The 19831-nt window shown below is 40.3% G+C and overlaps 1 protein-coding gene across 1 annotated transcript; it reads right to left on the minus strand.

Moving 5' to 3' along the window:
* Positions 1-213: 213 nt before the first annotated feature.
* On the minus strand, positions 214-16955 carry TSC1 (TSC complex subunit 1; the record flags this gene model as incomplete). Its single annotated transcript, XM_079544618.1, has 21 exons — positions 214-709; positions 1371-1529; positions 1644-1831; positions 2804-2926; positions 3471-3581; positions 3958-4140; positions 4935-5101; positions 5233-5276; positions 5957-6527; positions 7247-7345; positions 8671-8743; positions 9070-9182; positions 9553-9676; positions 9926-10035; positions 10499-10677; positions 12125-12198; positions 12536-12690; positions 13695-13839; positions 15164-15316; positions 15960-16063; positions 16850-16955. The coding sequence occupies 21 exons, from the start codon at positions 16953-16955 to the stop codon at positions 214-216; spliced, it is 3477 nt and encodes a 1158-aa protein (XP_079400744.1).
* Positions 16956-19831: the final 2876 nt, after the last annotated feature.

Here is a 19831-nt window from a genome sequence, read left to right on the forward strand (position 1 = left end):
CAAGAGTTAGGCTGGGCATTTCAACTGCAGACCCAAAAATCCACCTTGCATTCATTCAGCAGCCTTCTTGTGTTACTGGACATCAATCCTATTCCACTGCATGAGCTAGCTGCTCAGACCAAAGAAACATAAAAGCTTTTAGTTAAACTTGCATTCACGCCTCCTGTTCTATGCCAAGAACATGAAAATAACACTGATTGACTATCTTCCTTTTTAACTGTGGTCATGATGAGTTTCGTTGTAGTCCATGATATGAAGCTGTCCAACACTGCTTTCCTGGATCTTAGGTGAGAGGCTAAGGTTATCGGGGCTTGGAGGAGCCTTCGTCTCCATGCTTGGATCTTTACATAGTTCAGTCTTTAGAGTATCAGAAAGGCTGTTGATGGTTACACCGTGCTCATCACACTGGCTCTCACTCTTGTTGCGAAACAACTCTCGTGACTTCATGCCAAGGAAGCTCTTGGAGCTGGGGAGTGAACCTACAGTCAGTGGGACGGTAGTGGAGGGCTCCCGCAACATGGAGGTCTCCCAGCGACTGCTGAATCTCTGGTTCTGTTTTTTTTCTGGGGTGGAGAGCTCACTGTTGCTACCACCTTTACTGCTACTGCTACCTCGAGTGCTGGGAGGTTTGGTTTCTCCATTTCTATCAATGGTTTCTTCGCTGTATCCTGCCACAGTATCTGCACAACCTTCGTTACCACAATCCAGCCTGTTTTGGAACAAGAGAGGATACAGCATCAAGGAAATGGTAACTGTTAAAATGGGAATGGAGGCGAGTTTCATTACTTCCTAATTCTAGAACTGCATGTATGCTTCAGCAGGCCTACATCTTCTGCAGTTTTGTAGTGAAGCAGAACTGACAGCGAGTAACCAGGAAGGGAATAACTTACAGTAATCCTAAAGCAAAACAGAACTGTATCCTTGATGGATCAGACAGGAAAACGGAGGTAGCTATGCACTGTGCCTGGGTTGCAGACCTTTCACCTATCCCAAGAACAAGTTTTTTGCTACAAATCTGCTTGCAGTGCAAAGAATGATCCTCATGCTGTAGAAGACCGGTGTAGAACAAGTATCATCTGAGGGGACCCAACTGTTTTACACTTATACAGCAACTTCTTCAGAATAGTGTAAATAGATAAGTTTGCCCAAAGTTTAAATAACGGCTCAACTATCTGAGAAGTATTTTATGAGCATTTCCAATTTTGCTAATGACTCCCAGTAATCCAGGAAGAATCCCCAAACTCAGTCTGTAAAAGGGGGAGTAACAGAAACACCTTGAAACAATACATCCAAGTGCTAGGAATCCCCCAGTTATACAACACCCCTGGAGCTGGTTGTGAGTCCAGCATACTTTGCATCATCATCCTCACCTTTCTTCTGCTGCTTCAGCTGCTTCTGTTTTTTCATCTTCAAGTTTTTTCAGTGGGCTGTTCTCCAGTCGGCCAAACAGGTTCAAGATCTCCAGCTCAAACGCCTGGGTGATTCTTTTCTGGGCCCTGTATCTACTTTCTACTGCTTGCAACTGACCTCTGAATGGAAAGAGAAATCAAAACCTATCAGATCCAGTATCTCCAAATTCTCCCTCAAATATAACACTGCATCTGTCAATGCACTCACAATTTTTTTTTATTAGAAATCTCTACCTTGCTTTGATTTTGACATCCTCCAGGTATTTCTTTTGCTCCAAGAAAAGGTGGTCCTTTTTAGAAAGCTGAGATTCCAGTTCAGCTATCCGTTTCTGGGAAGCATCGAGCCTTTGGCTTTGCTGCTGAACACACAATTTTGCTTTCTCCAGTTCCTTTCGAAAAGCAGCATGCAACATTTCAACCTCCTCAAAGGAAAGAGCACAACATTAAGTACAATTTGATTGTGTGTTATTTTTATTTAGACATGTTTCTGGCACTATAAATAAGCACAACTTAAGCAGGATAAAAAGATGCATTTCTAGAAGTTGATATAGAAAGCCAGATAGTGAGAGGACGTACACACAGTCACTGAGAAAGCAATCCTCCATCACTGCAATTTATCAGCACACTGCTGTTCTTTATTAAAAAAAAACTTTTTAGCAAAGCAAACTTTTGAGCTCTGCAGATTAGGCAGCCTCAATTTTAAAACAATCTTTTCAACATGGCCTTCAATAAAAACATGAAAAATAGTTTTGTTTTGTTTTGGTTTTTTTTTTGGCTTATTCACCTTCTTCAATTACTTGCTGTCATGCAGAAACTGTTCTACTGTTGGGCAAGCTGCTTGCTCCTAATTAGAAAAAGGCTTATTTGAAGTCAGGAAGTAAAACCACACGAACCACAGGTGTTTTAGTAAAGTTAGCACTCCTATGAAGAAAGCAACTTAGGGGGAACAAGCAGCTGCTTGTTTTAGAACAGCATATCACACTAACTAGTTAAATCCTGGTTAAGATCCTCCTGCAAATGCCAATACTATTCCATGAGATACACTTCCACAAACATAAGAGCCCAGTGTTGCTTAATCTCCAACAGTCTGCTACCAATTACAGCAGGAGCACAGTAAGGTTTGTGACTTACAGCAGTGGCATGAAGAAATTAATAAGGATTCAGATGAAGTGGCTAAAACTGACTTCAAGTGTATGCTAACACACCATTCTTAGCTTTCAAGAACAGCGAGCTGAAGAGATTTCATAACCACACAGTGCATAAAAATATCTGAACAGAAGGCCAACAAAATACGTTGAGCTCTGAATCATTTCTTTTATTCTGACATCAAGCTATTTCAGCTTGATGATGACTGTGAGCCAAGTCTCCCCAGAAGGCATTGTCTGCAACTGTACCTTTGTAGTGTCTGTGTGCTTGTGCTGCAGCTGCTCCAGGTACAACTCATTGACCTCTCCAAGAACCAGAAGTTGTCTGTTCAAGAACTCCATCTGCTGTTGCACTGATTCACTGTTGGAAAGCTTTTTAAAGAGAAATTGAACAGAATTAAACACTGGATTTAACATTTCAGCAGGAGTCACAGTTGACCAGCACTGCTCACAAGCTATTTTTATTAAAAAAGGCAAAGGTCATAGGTGCTACAGAAATGAATTTTCATAAAGGCAGTGACAATTCAAACAGGCTCTCACCACACTGGCATTGTTTCCTTCAATCTTGTTTCCACTTTGATGAAAAGCCCATTTAACTTCAGCAAGATCTCTCTAATGCTCAGATTTAGCAGGGCTTTAATACAAGTTTATGTTGCTCACTCTGTGAAGAAGAGCTGCAATGAAGCTGCAATGAAGCTGCATGGAGAGCAGCCAAAATGAGAAGTTTCAAGAGCCTTTAACTGTTTAGAATTTCATCACCATGATCTGCTTCTGTTGTTTTTGTGCAATGAGTATCAGATTCTATGGATCTAGGCTTTCAGAACAAGAAAGAAAAAGCACTCAACTGCAATCATCAAAAGTAAAAGAAAAAAAAAAAGACAGACAGAGGGACCCTGCAATCTGTGACTTCTCTTACCTTTTGAGAAACTTGGCTAAGCAGCAGTTCTGTGTGACAGACTTTGTTGTTAGCCTTTTTCAATTCTAACCTCAGATCTGCAATCATGGTCCTGCAGTCTTCCAGCTTGGTCTGTTCAAACAAAAAGAACTCGCTCAGGGTTCTGAAACTTCAGCAAGGAGCAGCAGTGCCACATGGCTGGAAGGCCAGAACCCCCAAGGCTGTGAGTCAAGTTATGTAGAGCACTTGAGAAAGTCCCAAAACAGAAGCTAAGAAACTGCATTTTCCTATTCCCAAATAGAAGACAGAATAAAACAGAGCTACGAATGGACAAAGACTGTTTAGCCAGGCATTTCCAACTAAGCTTTGTCTTATTCTGAATTAGGACAATACATCCAAAGATGATAATAAATTTCTCTTAGGTATTTCATGCTCTGTCATTGGGAAGGTTATTTTTAAAACCACAGTGAGGAGATAACGCAATGTTGCTCAGTGTTCTGCTTCATACCTGCAATTCCTGGCTCTGGTTGTAGAATTCCTCACGGTCATGTTGCAGCTGTCTGATCTGGCTGTGAAGCTGAGCCACTATACTTTCATGCTCCTCCTGAAACTGGTGGTACCTGGCCTGTTCTTTCTGCAGACTCAGTTTCAAGGCCTGGATTTCTCTTTCCTGTAATTTCAGCTGATCTTTCTGTTGAGAACCCCATGCAAAGCATTAGACAAGACATTTATTAGTTAGAACATCTATTCAGTGCCACTAGCTAAGTAAAGCAATAACATCAGTTAACAGCATGCAGGCTGAACACTTCTCCATACATGGAACATTCTGTGTAATGTATGGTTTTGTGGGGTTTCTTCAACTTAAAGAGAGACTGAATGGTGCTGGAGGGGACTGGCTGATAACTCAAAGTTGCATCCGAAGGCACAGTGAGCAATAGCATGTTCCTCCCCGCCACGCTCTTGACAGGACTTAGACTTCAAAGCTGAAGCCACACTTTATTTTCCAAAACTAATATGGAAAGCTCTTTTTCACTCTTAAATTATTTACCGAAAAGTGAAATTGTAAATGGAAGTAACTACAATAAAGAGGTACAGAATTAAACATTCTTCAGTGCACTTACAACTTGGAATTTCATCACAGTAAATAACTCAAAGAACGTCTGAGTTTTCCAACCGTTTTTATTTTTCCCCTCTTTAACTGAGGAGCACTAAGTAACCACTGCACTAACTGCGAAGCCTTTAACAAAGGTAACTGCTTGCAGAGGTAAAGCACGCAGTCACTCACTGATTCAGCCACTTACAGTCAACAGGAATAATCACAGCACACACAACTCATTCACGGGCCATTCCACAAACACCGACTTGAGTACGGTGAGCTACTGGGCTTCTGCAACTCAGTGGTGCTGAGAGGTGCTGCCCAAGCCGATTAACTCCTGTTCTAGGAGCAGTGATTTAGAGCACTGCTAGATCTGTACCCCTCCTCACCATGGCAGCGTTGTGCTCCTCCAGTGCTGTGGCTTTAATCACTTTTCTCAAGAGGCGCCTGTTCCGGAGGGCGTGCTGTTGTCTTTTGAAGCGTTCGTACAGCAGCTGGTTGTGCAGCAACAGCAATTGGTTACGCAGGGTGTGAATCTCATCTGAAGGGGGAGAACCTGGGTTGGAGTTACAAGACAGAGATGAACACACACACACACCCACACACACCCAAGACAGTAGCAGGTCATTGTTTAAACAAGTCTAATAATAGAGGAACAGATTGCCAAAACATAAGAAACATCATCACCTCCAAAGTGAGTCCAGTCAGCAGATTTGCTTGGCAGAGACAATCTGAAAAATGAAAACGCAGCATTAACCGGTAAGTTTAAATATGCAAACATTAAGCAAATCACTTTAAAATGGAATCCCCACCTCAAACGAGCTTACAGCTTAATAATTAAGCACGAAGATGATCAATTTGTATGGGGAGAATAAAGAGGAGTTGTGCAAGAAGCAGGTTGCAAGGGCAGATGGTGAAAGAGGCCATATTATTTCTTGGAACTCAGCAAGAATAATTCTCTCAGGCATAAAAAACAGCATAAGGACAAAGTGGAGTACAGAGTAACGAGATGAAAAGAAGGAATGCAGCAGATGCATCTAGCCCTTAAATCTGATTCTTCAGTTCTTAGTGTCATTCTATTAGAAAGAAGAGAGTATGCACAACAGTGGTCTTTAAGACACCCAGCTGCTCTGCTTCTTCATCCCAAACTCTGTTACTGAAGGTATATAGAGCTCTAACTGACCTCCCCACCACACTTTTCTCCCCCCACTTTTCATAAAATATTAAACTAGTTGTTACTATAAAGGGTTGCTGGGTAGAGAATCTAACTCAGTTAACAGTAACACTTCACAGAACATGCTTTCATTCACGTTTCCTAGCACAGGTGCTTTCCAGGCAGAGGTATTAAAATAAAGCCAATACAAAAAAGTTGCATGAGAAAGTTTGTAGAGTATGACTTTCAGTCACCTACTTGTTCAGTTCCTTAGTGTGTGCATCTGCCCCTTGCTGTATCAGCCTATCCAGTACTTCCACGGGAGAAGTAGAGGACATCCAGTCTTTATCCTGGGTTCCCTTGGCTTTCTTTAGCAGCTCCTCAGTCTTCTTGCCAACAAAGAGGTAGGCAGTCTTTGGTAACGCAACCTCAAAAAGGTGCTCATACAGGGGAGGCTGTCCACTCCCAAACACTGCTCTTCCTTGTGCTGATGCTTTGCAAGGGCTGGGAGTGAGAATACTCGTCTCCCCAGAGGTTCCTTCCCTGTTACCAGCAGGGCTTTCACCAGAGCCTCTGCAGGGTTTGTCTATGGGAGTAAATGTTTGTTTGGGTGTCTCCAGCACACTCTCAGGCCCAGGCTTGTCCAGAGAAGATATTAAAGGCTCAGAGGTCAGACTGTGTCCCTGAACACTAGAGACTACTGAGTGGGTCTTCTTCTGAGAACCCGACAGATTTTCATTTGTGTGGTAAAATGGAGAGTCAAAACCTCCTCTAGGCACCATGTGTTCAGCATCGGTTGTGATCTCAGAGATCTCTTTAGATATTGCATCTGAAAAGGATTGGAGGAGGGAGCACAGTTATTTGCCAGCTCAGCTTAGTATACTTTGTTTCTGTACAGTGTACTTATTGCTGTTCCAGTGCTGTATCCTAACCAGTTCTCAAGGCATCCATTTACCTCATCCACGCTTGGACTTCTCAATAACCAGGGAAAAAATCCTGTGAGGTGTCCTAATATAAAATTAGAACCAGACCATGATTCAGGTCCAGATGTAAAATTCAGAACCAGACCATGCTTCAGAACTGAAAAGCACAAGCTAACTCATGGTTTTGAGGTAGAAGAGTGATTTGCTTCTGTTTTAAATGTCTCTAGTTCTTAAATTGGTCAACTTTTCCTCAAAAACTTAAATCTTAGAATTAAAATGGGCAACACAAAAACGTGCCTTAAACAAAAAACCCCAACAACTTGCTTCGAAGGCAACACAGATTTACAGCAGCTAAAACACCTTCTAGAGAGCTTGTTTTTTACATCAAAATCATACTCACTTCAGTAACCTTCTGAAGATTAACTCTGCAAGTTTTACTGTTTTCACTGTTTATAAACAACAGCTGTATTTGAAAAGAAGTGCATTAACCATATGAAATCTACTGTAGAGAGCATGGTGAACAACACTGATACAGGGCAAGACGCTTCAGAACAAGCTGTGAATCTCACATTTCTATTAAATATAATTCCTTGGCTAAGATATAGGTAAGGATGACAGAAGTTACCTTCTTCTCTGTCCTTTTCAGCACTATCTTCAAAAGACAAACCGCCTAAAAACTCTGGAAGATCACTTAAGGTTACTGAACTTTTACTACCAGATGTGTCTGAAAAAAAAGAAAAGAGAAAAGTTAGTTGTACAGATTGCACATATGTCTTGTCTAGTCTTATCAGAGCGAAAACCAGGAGCCTCTTACTGCTGTAAGGACCTTAGATTAAATGCATCCCCTTCTTAAGGAAGCATCTCTTCTTGTGGAAACCAGTTCAGAGACGAGTCACATTTCTCCTGATCCAGGAATTTCATTTGGTAAACTTAACACCTGTTACTGCAGGTGGCCTCCTCTACCAAGAAGGATTCAACTGAACCCATTATGTCAGTTAGAAAAGCAGCCAAAACCTAGTGTGTCTATTACACTTCCACATTAGCTTTAAACTCCCTCTTGGCTTCAGTCCTGGCTACTCAGAAGCACGGTACTTACTCCCTGAGAAGGAGGTAAAGTAAACTGATGTATTACACTACTGATCAAAACACTGAGACAGCTGCCAGGAATACACACCAACTGTGCAGGACAGAAACCTCACGCTCACAGCTCAGTCACAGATTATGAACTAAGCGAAGAATTTAGCACAGTCTTCACTTGTAGTTCATGAAGTTCAGATTCCAGGGTTGCTGCTACAACATCACCAGGAAAATGAGCTTAAATTTCATTACCATCTCCACCCTGGGGACAGTACGGAAGCACAGTATAGAAGCCTCAAACACAGAGTCAAAATCCCTTTTTATAGCTGTCAGAGATGTAGATGATAGAGAATGGAAAAGGAAATCTAGATTTACCTATTAGAAGCTGAGCTCCTCAACCATCCACTGTTGCTTTCAACATTCCACAGGACTTTTAAAAAAAAAAAGGTTCAAGTACAGCACTACAATTGTAGATAGCAAACAAAATTTTTCCAAAAGCCTTTAAAAAGAAACATCTATCCTTAAGCCTGGATCAAATTGTAAGGCTGCACACAACATAAAAGTTATTCAAGTAAAAGCTTCGAATTTGTTGCTTCTAAAAAAAAAAAAAAAAAAAAAAAAAAAAAAAAAAAAAAAAAAATCACCCTCAAACCTTCAGCTTTTTTAAATCCTTTTCCAGGTTTCAGTGCTGATATTCATATTTAGATGTGTGTAAGAATGCAAGAGGGCTAGTTAAAAAAAATATCTGCAACCTATTTCTGAAGGTGAACAGTTAAAATTGAATCAAAAGCATCACAGGAAGGTTTTAGGCTGAATCACAGGTTAAGGCAGGATCCTGGAACTATGAAGAATTCAGAGGAGAGAAAAAGAGAAAAACCTGCGGAAAAGTGTTTGGCAGTTGGAATGTGGCAACAAAACCAAGGTTTGTCTAACACAGGTTATGGAAAATGGGGAGAGGAAACTGGAGTTTACCCAATGATTTATCGCTGCTTATGACATTTTGCTGTCGGTACAGTGAAGGCCTCCCAGAATCTGGTTTGTCCTCCTGTTAGAAAAGAAACACAAGAAAGGCATACAGATTTCTTGCATCAGATATCTGTGGGAAACAAATCTCTTGAGTAGTTTCATAGAAATGAAATTCCTGCAGGTAGATACCTTGAATAGCAAAGCAACACAACAGTTCTGTGTGAAACGATCACACAAAAATGTGTAATTGGAAATGGCAAAAGTTTCTAACCTTAGAAATTGGGATTTTGCAATAAAATATAACATTAAATCTGTTATTCTGATTTTCTTTCTCATTTACGGTCATTGCATGTATCATCAGTCAATGACAAATTGTGTTCATTTGGCAGAAGAATTTTGTTGTACCTTTTTAGGAGGTGTGGCAGCAGCTGAAGGAAGTGAGACATGCACAAAGTCATCTGAAGTGCAGGGTGGAGGAGATGTGGCTGGTGTCCCCAAAGGTGTTCCCTTCCCCACTGCTGAAAAGTGGGAGCAAAACTTATTTCAGTAAGGTTCCCATTTCCACATTTCAGCTGAACATTGTATGTGAAGAATTGTGTGTTTAAACAGGATCTCAACCACTTCTTAGATCTCTCTCAACTATTTAGCACGATAAAAGCACAGAGTTTCCAGTGGACCTATTTCAGACCTGGGCACTCAACTCACTGGAATTTATTTCCTCTCTCAGTATTTGCACTAGTACTACTCTGGATGACCTGGCACTCTGTTCACAGAATTAATGGCTCAAGCCTCTCAAATAGCCAAGTGCTGCAGTTCCAATTTATGAAGCAGACAGCACAATTTATAGTGAGAGTTTCTATTTTAGTAATACAAAAACACAGCACGTACCAGATGTGCCAAAAGCTTTGCTGTAAGGTTGCGATGCTGACTGGGCTGACTCTGATGGGACAATTCCAGGGGAGGTTGGTGGAGTGGTCATACCACAAACTGCAGAAGGACTCCAGATGGTAACCTATGCAAAAGTAATACACAATAAACACAGATCAGCAAAGCTCATAACAGGAACACGTGCACTGCGAGATATCCATATCCAGGTTCTGACATTGCAAACAAGATGGGAATGAAATCTGAAACGTATGCAAAGCTCTGACCAGTTCACAGTACTTCCCAAAATCATTATTTTTTTTAAGACTGTCACAAGAAGGTACACTTGTACCTTGCAAGGCACTGAACACACACTGCATGTGATCCTCTGCTTTACCTGCTGTGGCTCAGTTGACAGCTTTATTGACTGCGGGCTCAGAATCTGAGGTAGCTGCCCTGGCAGTTGTGATAGTGTTAGTCGAGGAGTGGAATATGGGGTAGATGTCCCTGAAAATGTAAAAAGATAAATAAAGTATCCTACATACCAAATACAAAGCAATTATTCTTATGGTTAAAATAGTGAAATGTTTTATTTAAAAGCCTTTAAGTCCATTAAACATATACAGTCATAGCTAGCAAACAAGAAAATTCTATTCCAACCCAAGAAAATATGTTTTGAATGTATTACATACTACAGCTTTTGTTTGGTTTGGTTGTTTTGAGGGCCCAGGCAGAAGTAGGCAAAGGTAACTTTGTAAAAGTTCTGTACATCTGCATGACCAGACATGCATGCATATATAAATAAACATACATGCATATAACATTATATACATATGTTAAATGAAAGTTTGTTTTCCAGTGCTTAAGAATTGGACTTCAAGTGAGAATAAATCAATTAAGGTGCCCGTTTGCTATAGGGGCCATTTTCTTCCTGGAAATGGGTATTCATTAGACATCAGGCAGATCTTACCATAGCTGCTCTGTGTGTCAATGTAATGGCTGGCACTGGGGTCAGTTTGATGATGTTTTAAGTTTGTACAGGATTTCCGAGACGCAGAGTAATAGCCATCTTCATATGAGGCTTCTGCAGGGTCCAGGGAGATTTTGGCACATTCTATCACAACATCATGAGTTTCTAGTCTTTTCCACCTGCAGACAGTTTTTGGATCCAAAAGAGTAAGTTAGTCAATTATTGCTACGAACAAAGGTTCCTGGAGATTTCAGGAATTGGCTTGTAGGATGGCTCATTTGATCCAAACTGCCTTGTGTGCTCCCAAATGCAAAACAAGGCACCGTACAGAAATTGTAACCAGATGACTTGTGAAAAGGGGGTCTCAGATAGGAGACAAACAGCTTTGATATAGAGATCCATAAGGTCTGCCATGGAGCATTCTGGAAAGGAGGAATAGCATATGAAGATTCGGTTGATCCTGAGCTTCGGCAGCTGTAGAAATCAGCTCATTTAGACTCAGATGTTGGTTGCCAAAATTTAGAAATGCCAGCAGACAGGGAACCATATTATTTAAGCAACTGCCACCTGCAATGCCAGTTTCAGGTCTGTGTTTTGGCTCCTAAGTTTTGGGAACGTCCTTTATTATTACTACCACCTTCGCTTGGAAATCTTTTCTCACTAAATTTAGCAGCCATATCAGATCTGCCCAATATTTCAAGGGATGGAAGTTCACTGTAAAGAAGAGAAAGCACAGAAGGCTGTCTATTAGGCTGTCTATGAAAGGCTGAGTTACTTTTGAATATAAAGACACGTGAAAGATACCAAATCAGAAGGCTTCAAATGGTAGTTTTGTGCCAACTGAATTCCTCAGTGGTGCCACCCTCTCTCTCCATCCCCCTCCTCCCTGTCTGAGAGAAGCCTGCAAAACTGAGCACTGTGATATTCAATAGGTTCCCATTTAGCAGTGTTTTCCTAGTGGCTCTGAAAAGCAGGGCAAGAGCACTACTGTGCAGCAACAAGAGTCAATTTCTCCTCTTCATTGGCTGGGCCTGTGGAGACAAGAGAAAAGCAGCAAGTGGTGCTGCTGCAGGCAAATGAGCCTATTTCTAAAGAAAACTAATACAGCTGATGTTAAGACATACCTGTTAAAAGAACTGATCTGTTAATGGAACCAATGTCTAGGTACCAAAACAAAGACACACCAAAGCCATTTCAAATGGGCAAATCCCACCAAGTACTACAACAGACCAAAAAATACGACCCAAAGCTTACGCCAATGTTTCCTTCCTATCACAAGGGATTTTTTTCTTAGAACTTTGAGAATGTTTGACTATAAAGCCATAAAATTAAGACAAAGTCAGCAGTTGGGTAAGAGACAGATTCTATCCCAAAATCAAAATGAATACAGAGCCCCAACATCGCTGTTAACGGCCCTTCATGACAAAAGGCTGCTTATTCATCCAGCCGTCAGCCTGGATGAAGAAATTTTACATTTACCTGGTGGACTTAGGAAAAATGGATGGCAAAACACCACTGGCACACACTGTTGTCAAGAGAAAAGGTTTTGCTGTAAGCCTTCTGAAATAAGTCAAGTACAAACTGCTAGTTTGCAGTCTTTCCTAGTAGCAGAGAGAACGTATGTACCTTCGTGGGTCCAGTTCATGGTCCTTAGATCCAGTCACTAATTCTGGATGAATTCGCACATGTTCCATCATTGGCTGAATGAGCAAGAGCAAAAAAAAAAAAGTACAGACTTCAATTAAAACATTTTTTTCTGCTTGCACTGAACTACACAAAGCTGAGAGCTAACTCCTGATCACAAAAATCAATGGGATTTTTGCATTTAACAGATGTTCAAAGCTGACACACATTGCCAGATTCAAGAGATGATCCTGTTCCCAAATGAGCTTTCATCCCTGTAGTACCCTGTCTTTATACATTTTTGTTGAGTAGCACTCAGTTAAATAACACAGTGTACTAATGTAGCACATAACTGCCTTTGAACAGCTATGAATTCCTTGTCTCAGATAACATAGAGCTGAACTGCATTTTTACCTTGACTACCTCTTCAAAGGTCCCCAAGTTTTCCTTCATACTGTAGTGAGAACGCAGAAAGGAGACAAAATTGCAAGGATACATTCCATAAAGCCGATGAAAGAGAGCATAAACACTGGCATGAAGATGGACAAGATAAATCTCTGCCACGTGACCTGGAAAAAGTAGTTAGATTTTTATTTTTTTTTTTCAGTACATTGGAGTAAAGAACAACACTTCAAGAAGGCAAAGTGCTTTTAAATTTGAAATGCTAACTGGAAAGTCTTCAGAGTTATGAATGTTCCCTAGCAAAGCTGTGAAGCCTTCGGAGTGAACAAACAAATACTCACTCATCCAGTCTCAGCTAACACAAGAAATAGATATAGACTATTAAGAATTAAAGGATGCTGGTTTGAATTTGTCCCTTCTATCCAAATGTAAAGGTCGAAACCACTCTAGATAGTAAGACAGCTTGCAAGATTGACCAAATGATTTTAAAAAGACAAGGTATGCTTCACTTCCAAAGTAAAAACTGAAAGGTTGTCTCTACACAAAGCATTCTGACTTGACTCTTACCAGCCATCTTTCCTCCTATAAATTCCAATCTTAACTGCCAGTGTCAAATGGCACACAGTACTTCTGTGTGCTTAACCCAGCCTCTGTCCACACAGCCCTAAGACATCCATGTGTAACTACAGTGTTACATCTCAGATAACTCAAGATTTCTGCAAAACCGATGTTGTAACTAAGCTGACTAGATTTGATGACATTTCAGTACTATTGATAGTTGTAATTAAAATAAACTCACGCACGTTGTTTTGCTCTCCTACCCATCCGTACCTCAGAATCTCAAATTCCTAAATATCTGCCTCAAATATTAGCAGTTTTTCCTTTCTCTATTAATTAACATAAACCCCTGCTTTTTCACTGCCATCAATGTAGCCTTTCTGGCCAATGACACTTCACATAATAGCAGCATCACACTAAAGAATCTAAGACTTCTAACTTTTGAGTACAGACGTACAACCCAATGCTGTCAAAGAACAGCATACCTTGTGAGCTGCAACATTTTCTGCATTTAAATAATCTGAAACCATTAGGAATCTCACAAAAGAAAGGGTGTAAGAATCTCAAGGATACTGCTACATTGCAACTGCATGCAACCAAACTGAAATCTCACCTGGATTCTGCAAGCACCAGGCTGAGAGACGCCCAAAGATACCAAAGAAATCATGGAGGTACTGTTTGCCAGACTGAGGAATCATTGGCAACATGGTTATTAGCACTAGGACACCTGTGGTGAGTACTACTACATCTGTGTCAGTCTGCAAGAAGGGAAAAAACTTGCATTAGTTGACTAGAGGTTGTTTTTTCCAAGGGTGAAGTGAATGCTGGAATCATCATCATGAAAAATGTCCTCTAGATTGAAACAATCTCTCCAAAACATTCCATAACTTAATGGACCAAGGTTACTGTTTCTTTCATCCATAATAAATTTAAGAAATATTTTAAGTTCTTGTTCTTAACCTGTCACTTGCCCGCTGCTTTTCTGTTGAAAACACCTTCACTTAAGAATGGAACATCACCACAATTCCATCAATTAGGTAAGAAAAAAAAAAAAAAAAAATCACTGGTATGTGAAGCATCTTATGTACTGCCTGTCTTTCTTCCCCAGAGCCAAGCACAATGCACTTCAGCATCTAAGAAATGGCAAACCTGACCATAGCATTCAAGGATGTTGGCCAACCACCAACACAAAGGTCAGATGATTTCGACCAAATGTGAATTCCTGCAAACAAGTTACCTGTGACAGTGCCCAGTAAGTTTGCAGGATGATTCACGTGATAAATTATTACATAAATTATTGTGTCTTTTAAATCTTCACTGAATCAAAAGCTAGCTTCTCACAGTTTCAGAGTCTTCCAATGTTCAACAACAACAACAAAAAAAACCAAAACAGCACTGTTGAAACACTGAGACCTGAGGGTGGCAATGCTGCATGGCATACAAGCATAAACATTGCCTGGTTGATGACTCCAGTTGGTAAATATTTCAAAAAGCAGCAACTCAAACAACTGTCAGAACTCTATGGCTTATACTGAGAAAAAGGGCTGTGGGAGTAAAAACCTTTAGCTAGATACAATAAAGAACCAAATTTTAAAGCATGACCAGGACACACTCAAACTCTTTCCCTGTGCAGCACCTACTTGCTCCCCCAGTTCAATGCATGCTTTCCTTTGCAGCTGCTCTGCTGCTGTTTGGCTCATCTATGCTGTGGAGAGCGGAATGCAGTGCCTTAGAGGTATGCATTTCAGAATGCACTAGTGGGAAGTTATTGTATTTCTTACTAAGATCACATTCAAGGTATCTGTCAGCTTTGCCAATAGCTCTCAATCTCTGACACAGCTCAAATACCCAAAGAAGAGTTTTGGTGAACTTTTCTAACACGAAGTTCTGCAGTGCCTTCTTTAAAGAGAAGACTGTCAGTAACAACAGGGTCAGCACAGAATATTCAGTTGAAATTTTTAAACTCTATATTTTAATCAGCATCTCTTCTCACAGCTTAACTAAATGACATCAAAGCAGAAAAATACCTTGCATTGCAAGTATGCACGTTTACCTCAAGTGTACAAGTGCGACAGCTCTTACCTTGAGACATTTAAGCAATGAGAGCAGGAGAGGTGCTTGAGAAAGCTTATGTTTCCACGATGGTTGTCTTCTTATCACATGTCCCAGCAGCGAGAGAGTGGGTAAACGAGTAGCAGCTTTGCCCATATATTCATTAATTTTGTCCAGAAGGTGCTGATGGAAGATTTGCAGAGAGGCAGAAAAAGGGAAGTTTTGTGTTTGTTTTTTAAATGCTGAACAGATATATGTTCTTTTCCACCAATCTACATTCAACAGTTTGCTATTGTCAGTTATGGAAACTAAGGCAACTTTACACGTACATAGGATCTAACAACAGATCCAAACATTAAAATGATATAATGATACATACATATATAAAATGTTATTATATAATTTGGTCAAAATGATACCATATAATTTGCTCAGCCAAAATAAACATTTCCAGTGCCCTCCACTCAATCTATTTAAGAACGTTTACTTGCTCTCGAAACACCCATTTTTTTTTTCAGGTTGAGGAATCCAGCACTGAACAAGCTGCAGCAGCACTTCCAAGAGACAACATCACTCCTCAAGGTTTTAGATTTCAGAATAGCCTGGCCAGTTTAAACAACTCCAGGAATGGAGTCTTCTGAAGACTTTAAAAAAAAAAAAAAAACCCACAAAAAACACTGCAGTGCTCTTACTACACAGATACTGTATCTCTACAACAAGACAATTACATATATAATGTAAAAGCTGAATTCTAGCAGACGTAATTTCAAGGTTTCTTTAATTATGAGGCTAACATTTGTCATATTTTTTTACTTTTATTTTTTACCTTGTCGTGAGGCTCCTGCAATGTGGACAGTATATGCAGTGCTTGCTGAGAATTGGTTTCCAAGTAATAGTCCACCAGGCTGTTCACAAGCACAGGTCCACGGTCTTAACAAGAAAAAAGACAACATACGTTTCAATACACTAGAAATGAAGCATTTGTTACAGGAATGTTGCTCAACTTTATAGCAACTGTTGCACAATTTCTGACACAAACTAGGACTTAACTGTTACCAGACCTTTGAGAGAAGATCTCAGCTACAATTGATGGAGCAACTGCTTTCAGCTGGGTAGGAAATGAACTTGCAAGCTCTTTTGTTTGTTTTAATAGCAATGACTGTGACACTGTCTGACCTTAAAAACCTGGAGGGAGCTGAACTGCAGGAGTATTCCACCCAGTAGGAGAAGAGTTCAGGAGCAATTCTATCTTCACTCCCCTTACTAGAAGGACGTTAACAGTGCTCTCACTCCCTGAAAAGGCTCCATCAACATAAGGGATGCTTTAGCAACAGAAAGCGTTCTCTTCAGGGTTGGGTTTTTTGTTTCCAGTGAGTGGAATTCCACCAGTTCCCATAACATACATAACACCTAATTCTTTTTACATACAATCCACAAAGAAAGTTTCATGAGTTTGCATCTTGAGGTTATGCCCCAGGAAACTCCAGTCATTTCATAACAGCATTTTAACAATTATATAACAAACCTTTGGAGAAGCATGCCATTAAGCAAAACAGACCAAAGAGGAGACTCAAGCCTTAAAGCCATTTAAATTTCAAATACTAAGAGTTTCTTTCAAGTCGTATTCACAAAACAATGTATTTGATAGAAAAAAAGCACCATTATTCTACATTTACTTGTGCCTAAGCAGAATTCTACCACCATAAGGATACGTACCACAGATGAGATTATCTTTGAATGCAGCTGTTATGTCTTCCAGAACACCCAGAATTGGAGAATCCAGCATTGAGAGGAGCTCACCAACATTCCCTTGCTGAGCCATGATGCATGTACTAACATGAATGTGGAGGTTAAAATGTCAAGGAGTTCCTCATTTGTGCCTCTACCAGACTAGGAGAGAAGAGATGAATGAGCTTTCCTTTTTCCCTTCCTGTCCTAGATCTCTCACCACTTCCTTTTCTCTTTTCTGCAGTATTGGCCATTTAACAGCTTCACACTGAAACGACTGCTAGAGTTCACACACCTGCAACAAAAGCTCTGAGAGAAGAGTTTGGGGTTGTTTTTGTTTTTAATGTTTGTTTGTTTTTAAGATATTAATGTCTTTTATGGAAGACTTTGGCTAGTGTACACTGACTATGTCACAATATTCTGTTAATTTAAGAAAAATACTCCCTGAAACCACTCATTTTCTTAACAGCAATTCCTCTTCAACCAACCACTTTGCATAGTGGTCTACATTCTGGAAGAAATCCACAGCTCAAGATCCTTCACCGCTAGATGAGAATTTCTCTGCCCTCAGCCTTCCATTATTGCATACTAACAGATCTGTGCTTTAATATTTGCAATGTGGCCAAGTTGCAGCTGTTCAAAAACTCAGGGTTACTACAGCTGCTGTTGCCTGGCCATCCATGCATACTAAATTACAAGCTTTGCAGTACAACACATTTCAATTTCACATGTATGATTTGTGCATTCTATATTAAAAACTCCACAGCACACAAGCTGTACAGATTATTACAAACAACACTGTGTAGATTAAATGACTCAGGCCATCTCTGCAGTACTGAGCAAGAGTAAATATAAACCATCTCAGCCTTTTTAGGGGCTTCCTCCCAAGGAGCACTGAGGGAAAGGTGTAGTTACCACACCTACCTATTACAATACATCAAATTTTCCTTCATCCATAAGATTCCTATGCTGAACTCTTCCAAATGACAGAGGGAATTTGGCTTCAAATCACACTGAATTTTGTTAGTAAGGTTTTCTTTTTTCTTTACCAGCCAGCATGCATTTTTCATTTCCCCTATGGAAGGCAGGACTGACATGCACCAAGCTTACATACAAGAATTTTATTGTATTTTTTTTACTGGAATTGTGTATACTGTACCTGTTCTGTGGATGCCTTGAGCTTCTGTCTGCAATGCTGTCAACCACACAGCTTTCATGATCACTAAGTAAAGAAAAAAACATGACAAGGTTAACAAAGTTTAAAGCTTATCTCTTCCTTATCAAACCAGGTAAATTTAGAACAGCAGAGCTCAGTATGTCCTGTACTGGAGTAAGGAGGACCTGTGCCTGTAAGAGGTCAGCCCTTAGTTTTGGAAAACACCACCAAGTATTGCAGTTATGCCTCTTCTGGAATTGTCCATAAGTTAGGCTGCACAATGGCCTCAAACCAGATGGCTTTCACGAGATCACAGCTTTCTACTGTGAATCTTAAGCTGCTGCAAAAAGAGTTTTATTTTATAGGTAAAAACTTACCAAAAAAAAAGTCTTCTCTTACCTAGAAAACTTTGAACCCAGCAAAATTTCTATAATATTAAAGTCCTCAGTCCCTAACTAAAACACTGTTACACATTAGCCAAGGACTATGTATCCACGTTCTATTTTGGAAATAATGTTATCATTACTTCTGCAGGTATTACTTTCTCTAGAGCTCACATCTGACAGTTAGTGGATTGCAGGAGTTAACCTGCTCACCAGTAATCTTCGTCATTTGCAACATATCACTTCCTATATGCAGAACTGCCCAAGGTCACTTTTATTGGGGCCACAAGCCATCAGCTTACTTAATTTGGCACTGACTGCAATTTCAAAGGTGATAATATAGCACCACGCTCACAACAGGCATTTCTATAGCAACAAACTTTCTTAAAATGCTTCAGCAATCACAGTTCCAGAGCACAGAATCACTCTTGATTCTCAATGATCACAGACCGATCAGCAGCCCAAAGAAAAGCAGCTACCTGACAATTCCCAGGACATTTCATGGCCCGTGTTGATACGACCTTAAAAACCGTGCACTCAGAAACCAGCTGGTACTGAGAAGAACCTCAACTGAACAGAATAGAAGCGAAAGTTGGGGGTGGAGGGGAAAGTGCTGCATTTCACTCGAATACGTAAGAGCTCAGAATGCTTTCCAAAAAGATGAGGGGCAGAACTTGTTCTTGCATTGGGTTTATTTTGCTTTGACTTTGGAAGTTTTACAGACTTCCAAGCTTCAAGTTCTTCCTCAAAGAGCTTTGCTGGTCAGAGAGAAGCAATGCTCAAAGTGGGAAATCATCCACTGAAAAAGTTTAAAGTTGTTCCTCTACACAACCTAAGAAGTCAATCTTCTGCTTCACTGTTCATTTTCAGGAGCCAAGCGTTTCGTCAGTTTCTAGTAATCACTGAAACATTTCATTTAGTAAATTACAGTTATATTGAGATACCCAGAACTCACACAGTCCCAGAGATAGTTTACTACAAGTCACCAACTCCATTACATCCGAGAACATTACCTTTGAGATCACCAAAGGCCTGCTAACATACATCCCTCATTCCTCATCAGGATTCAGCCTCAGCTTTGGTTAAGCAAGGGATTCATGGGCTTCCTAAGCAACATGAACTAATTGTTTAAAGTCTTGTTAACAAGAGATGGATGACCACACCCCCCAAGCTGCAAGCAAAACCTGTTTTGAGAGTTGAAGTGGCATAAATAGCAGTCTCTGCTTTTTTCTTATTTCTTTTTTCTTTACCCCATCATGACCTTGTCAATGGTATTTTCTTTGCTCCCCATACCCACCATTGCCTAAGCACCTTTTACATACAGAACTGAACTCACCACCCAAAATGCTTTTATTTCTGATTTTCCTCTAGGAATACCACATTGTGCTGGAGCAGATTGTCACGACACCAGTAAAAAGGTCAACAGCAGGT

This window comes from Tetrao urogallus (genome assembly GCF_951394365.1).
Source record: "Tetrao urogallus genome assembly, chromosome: 19".
Lineage (NCBI taxonomy): Eukaryota > Metazoa > Chordata > Aves > Galliformes > Phasianidae > Tetrao > Tetrao urogallus.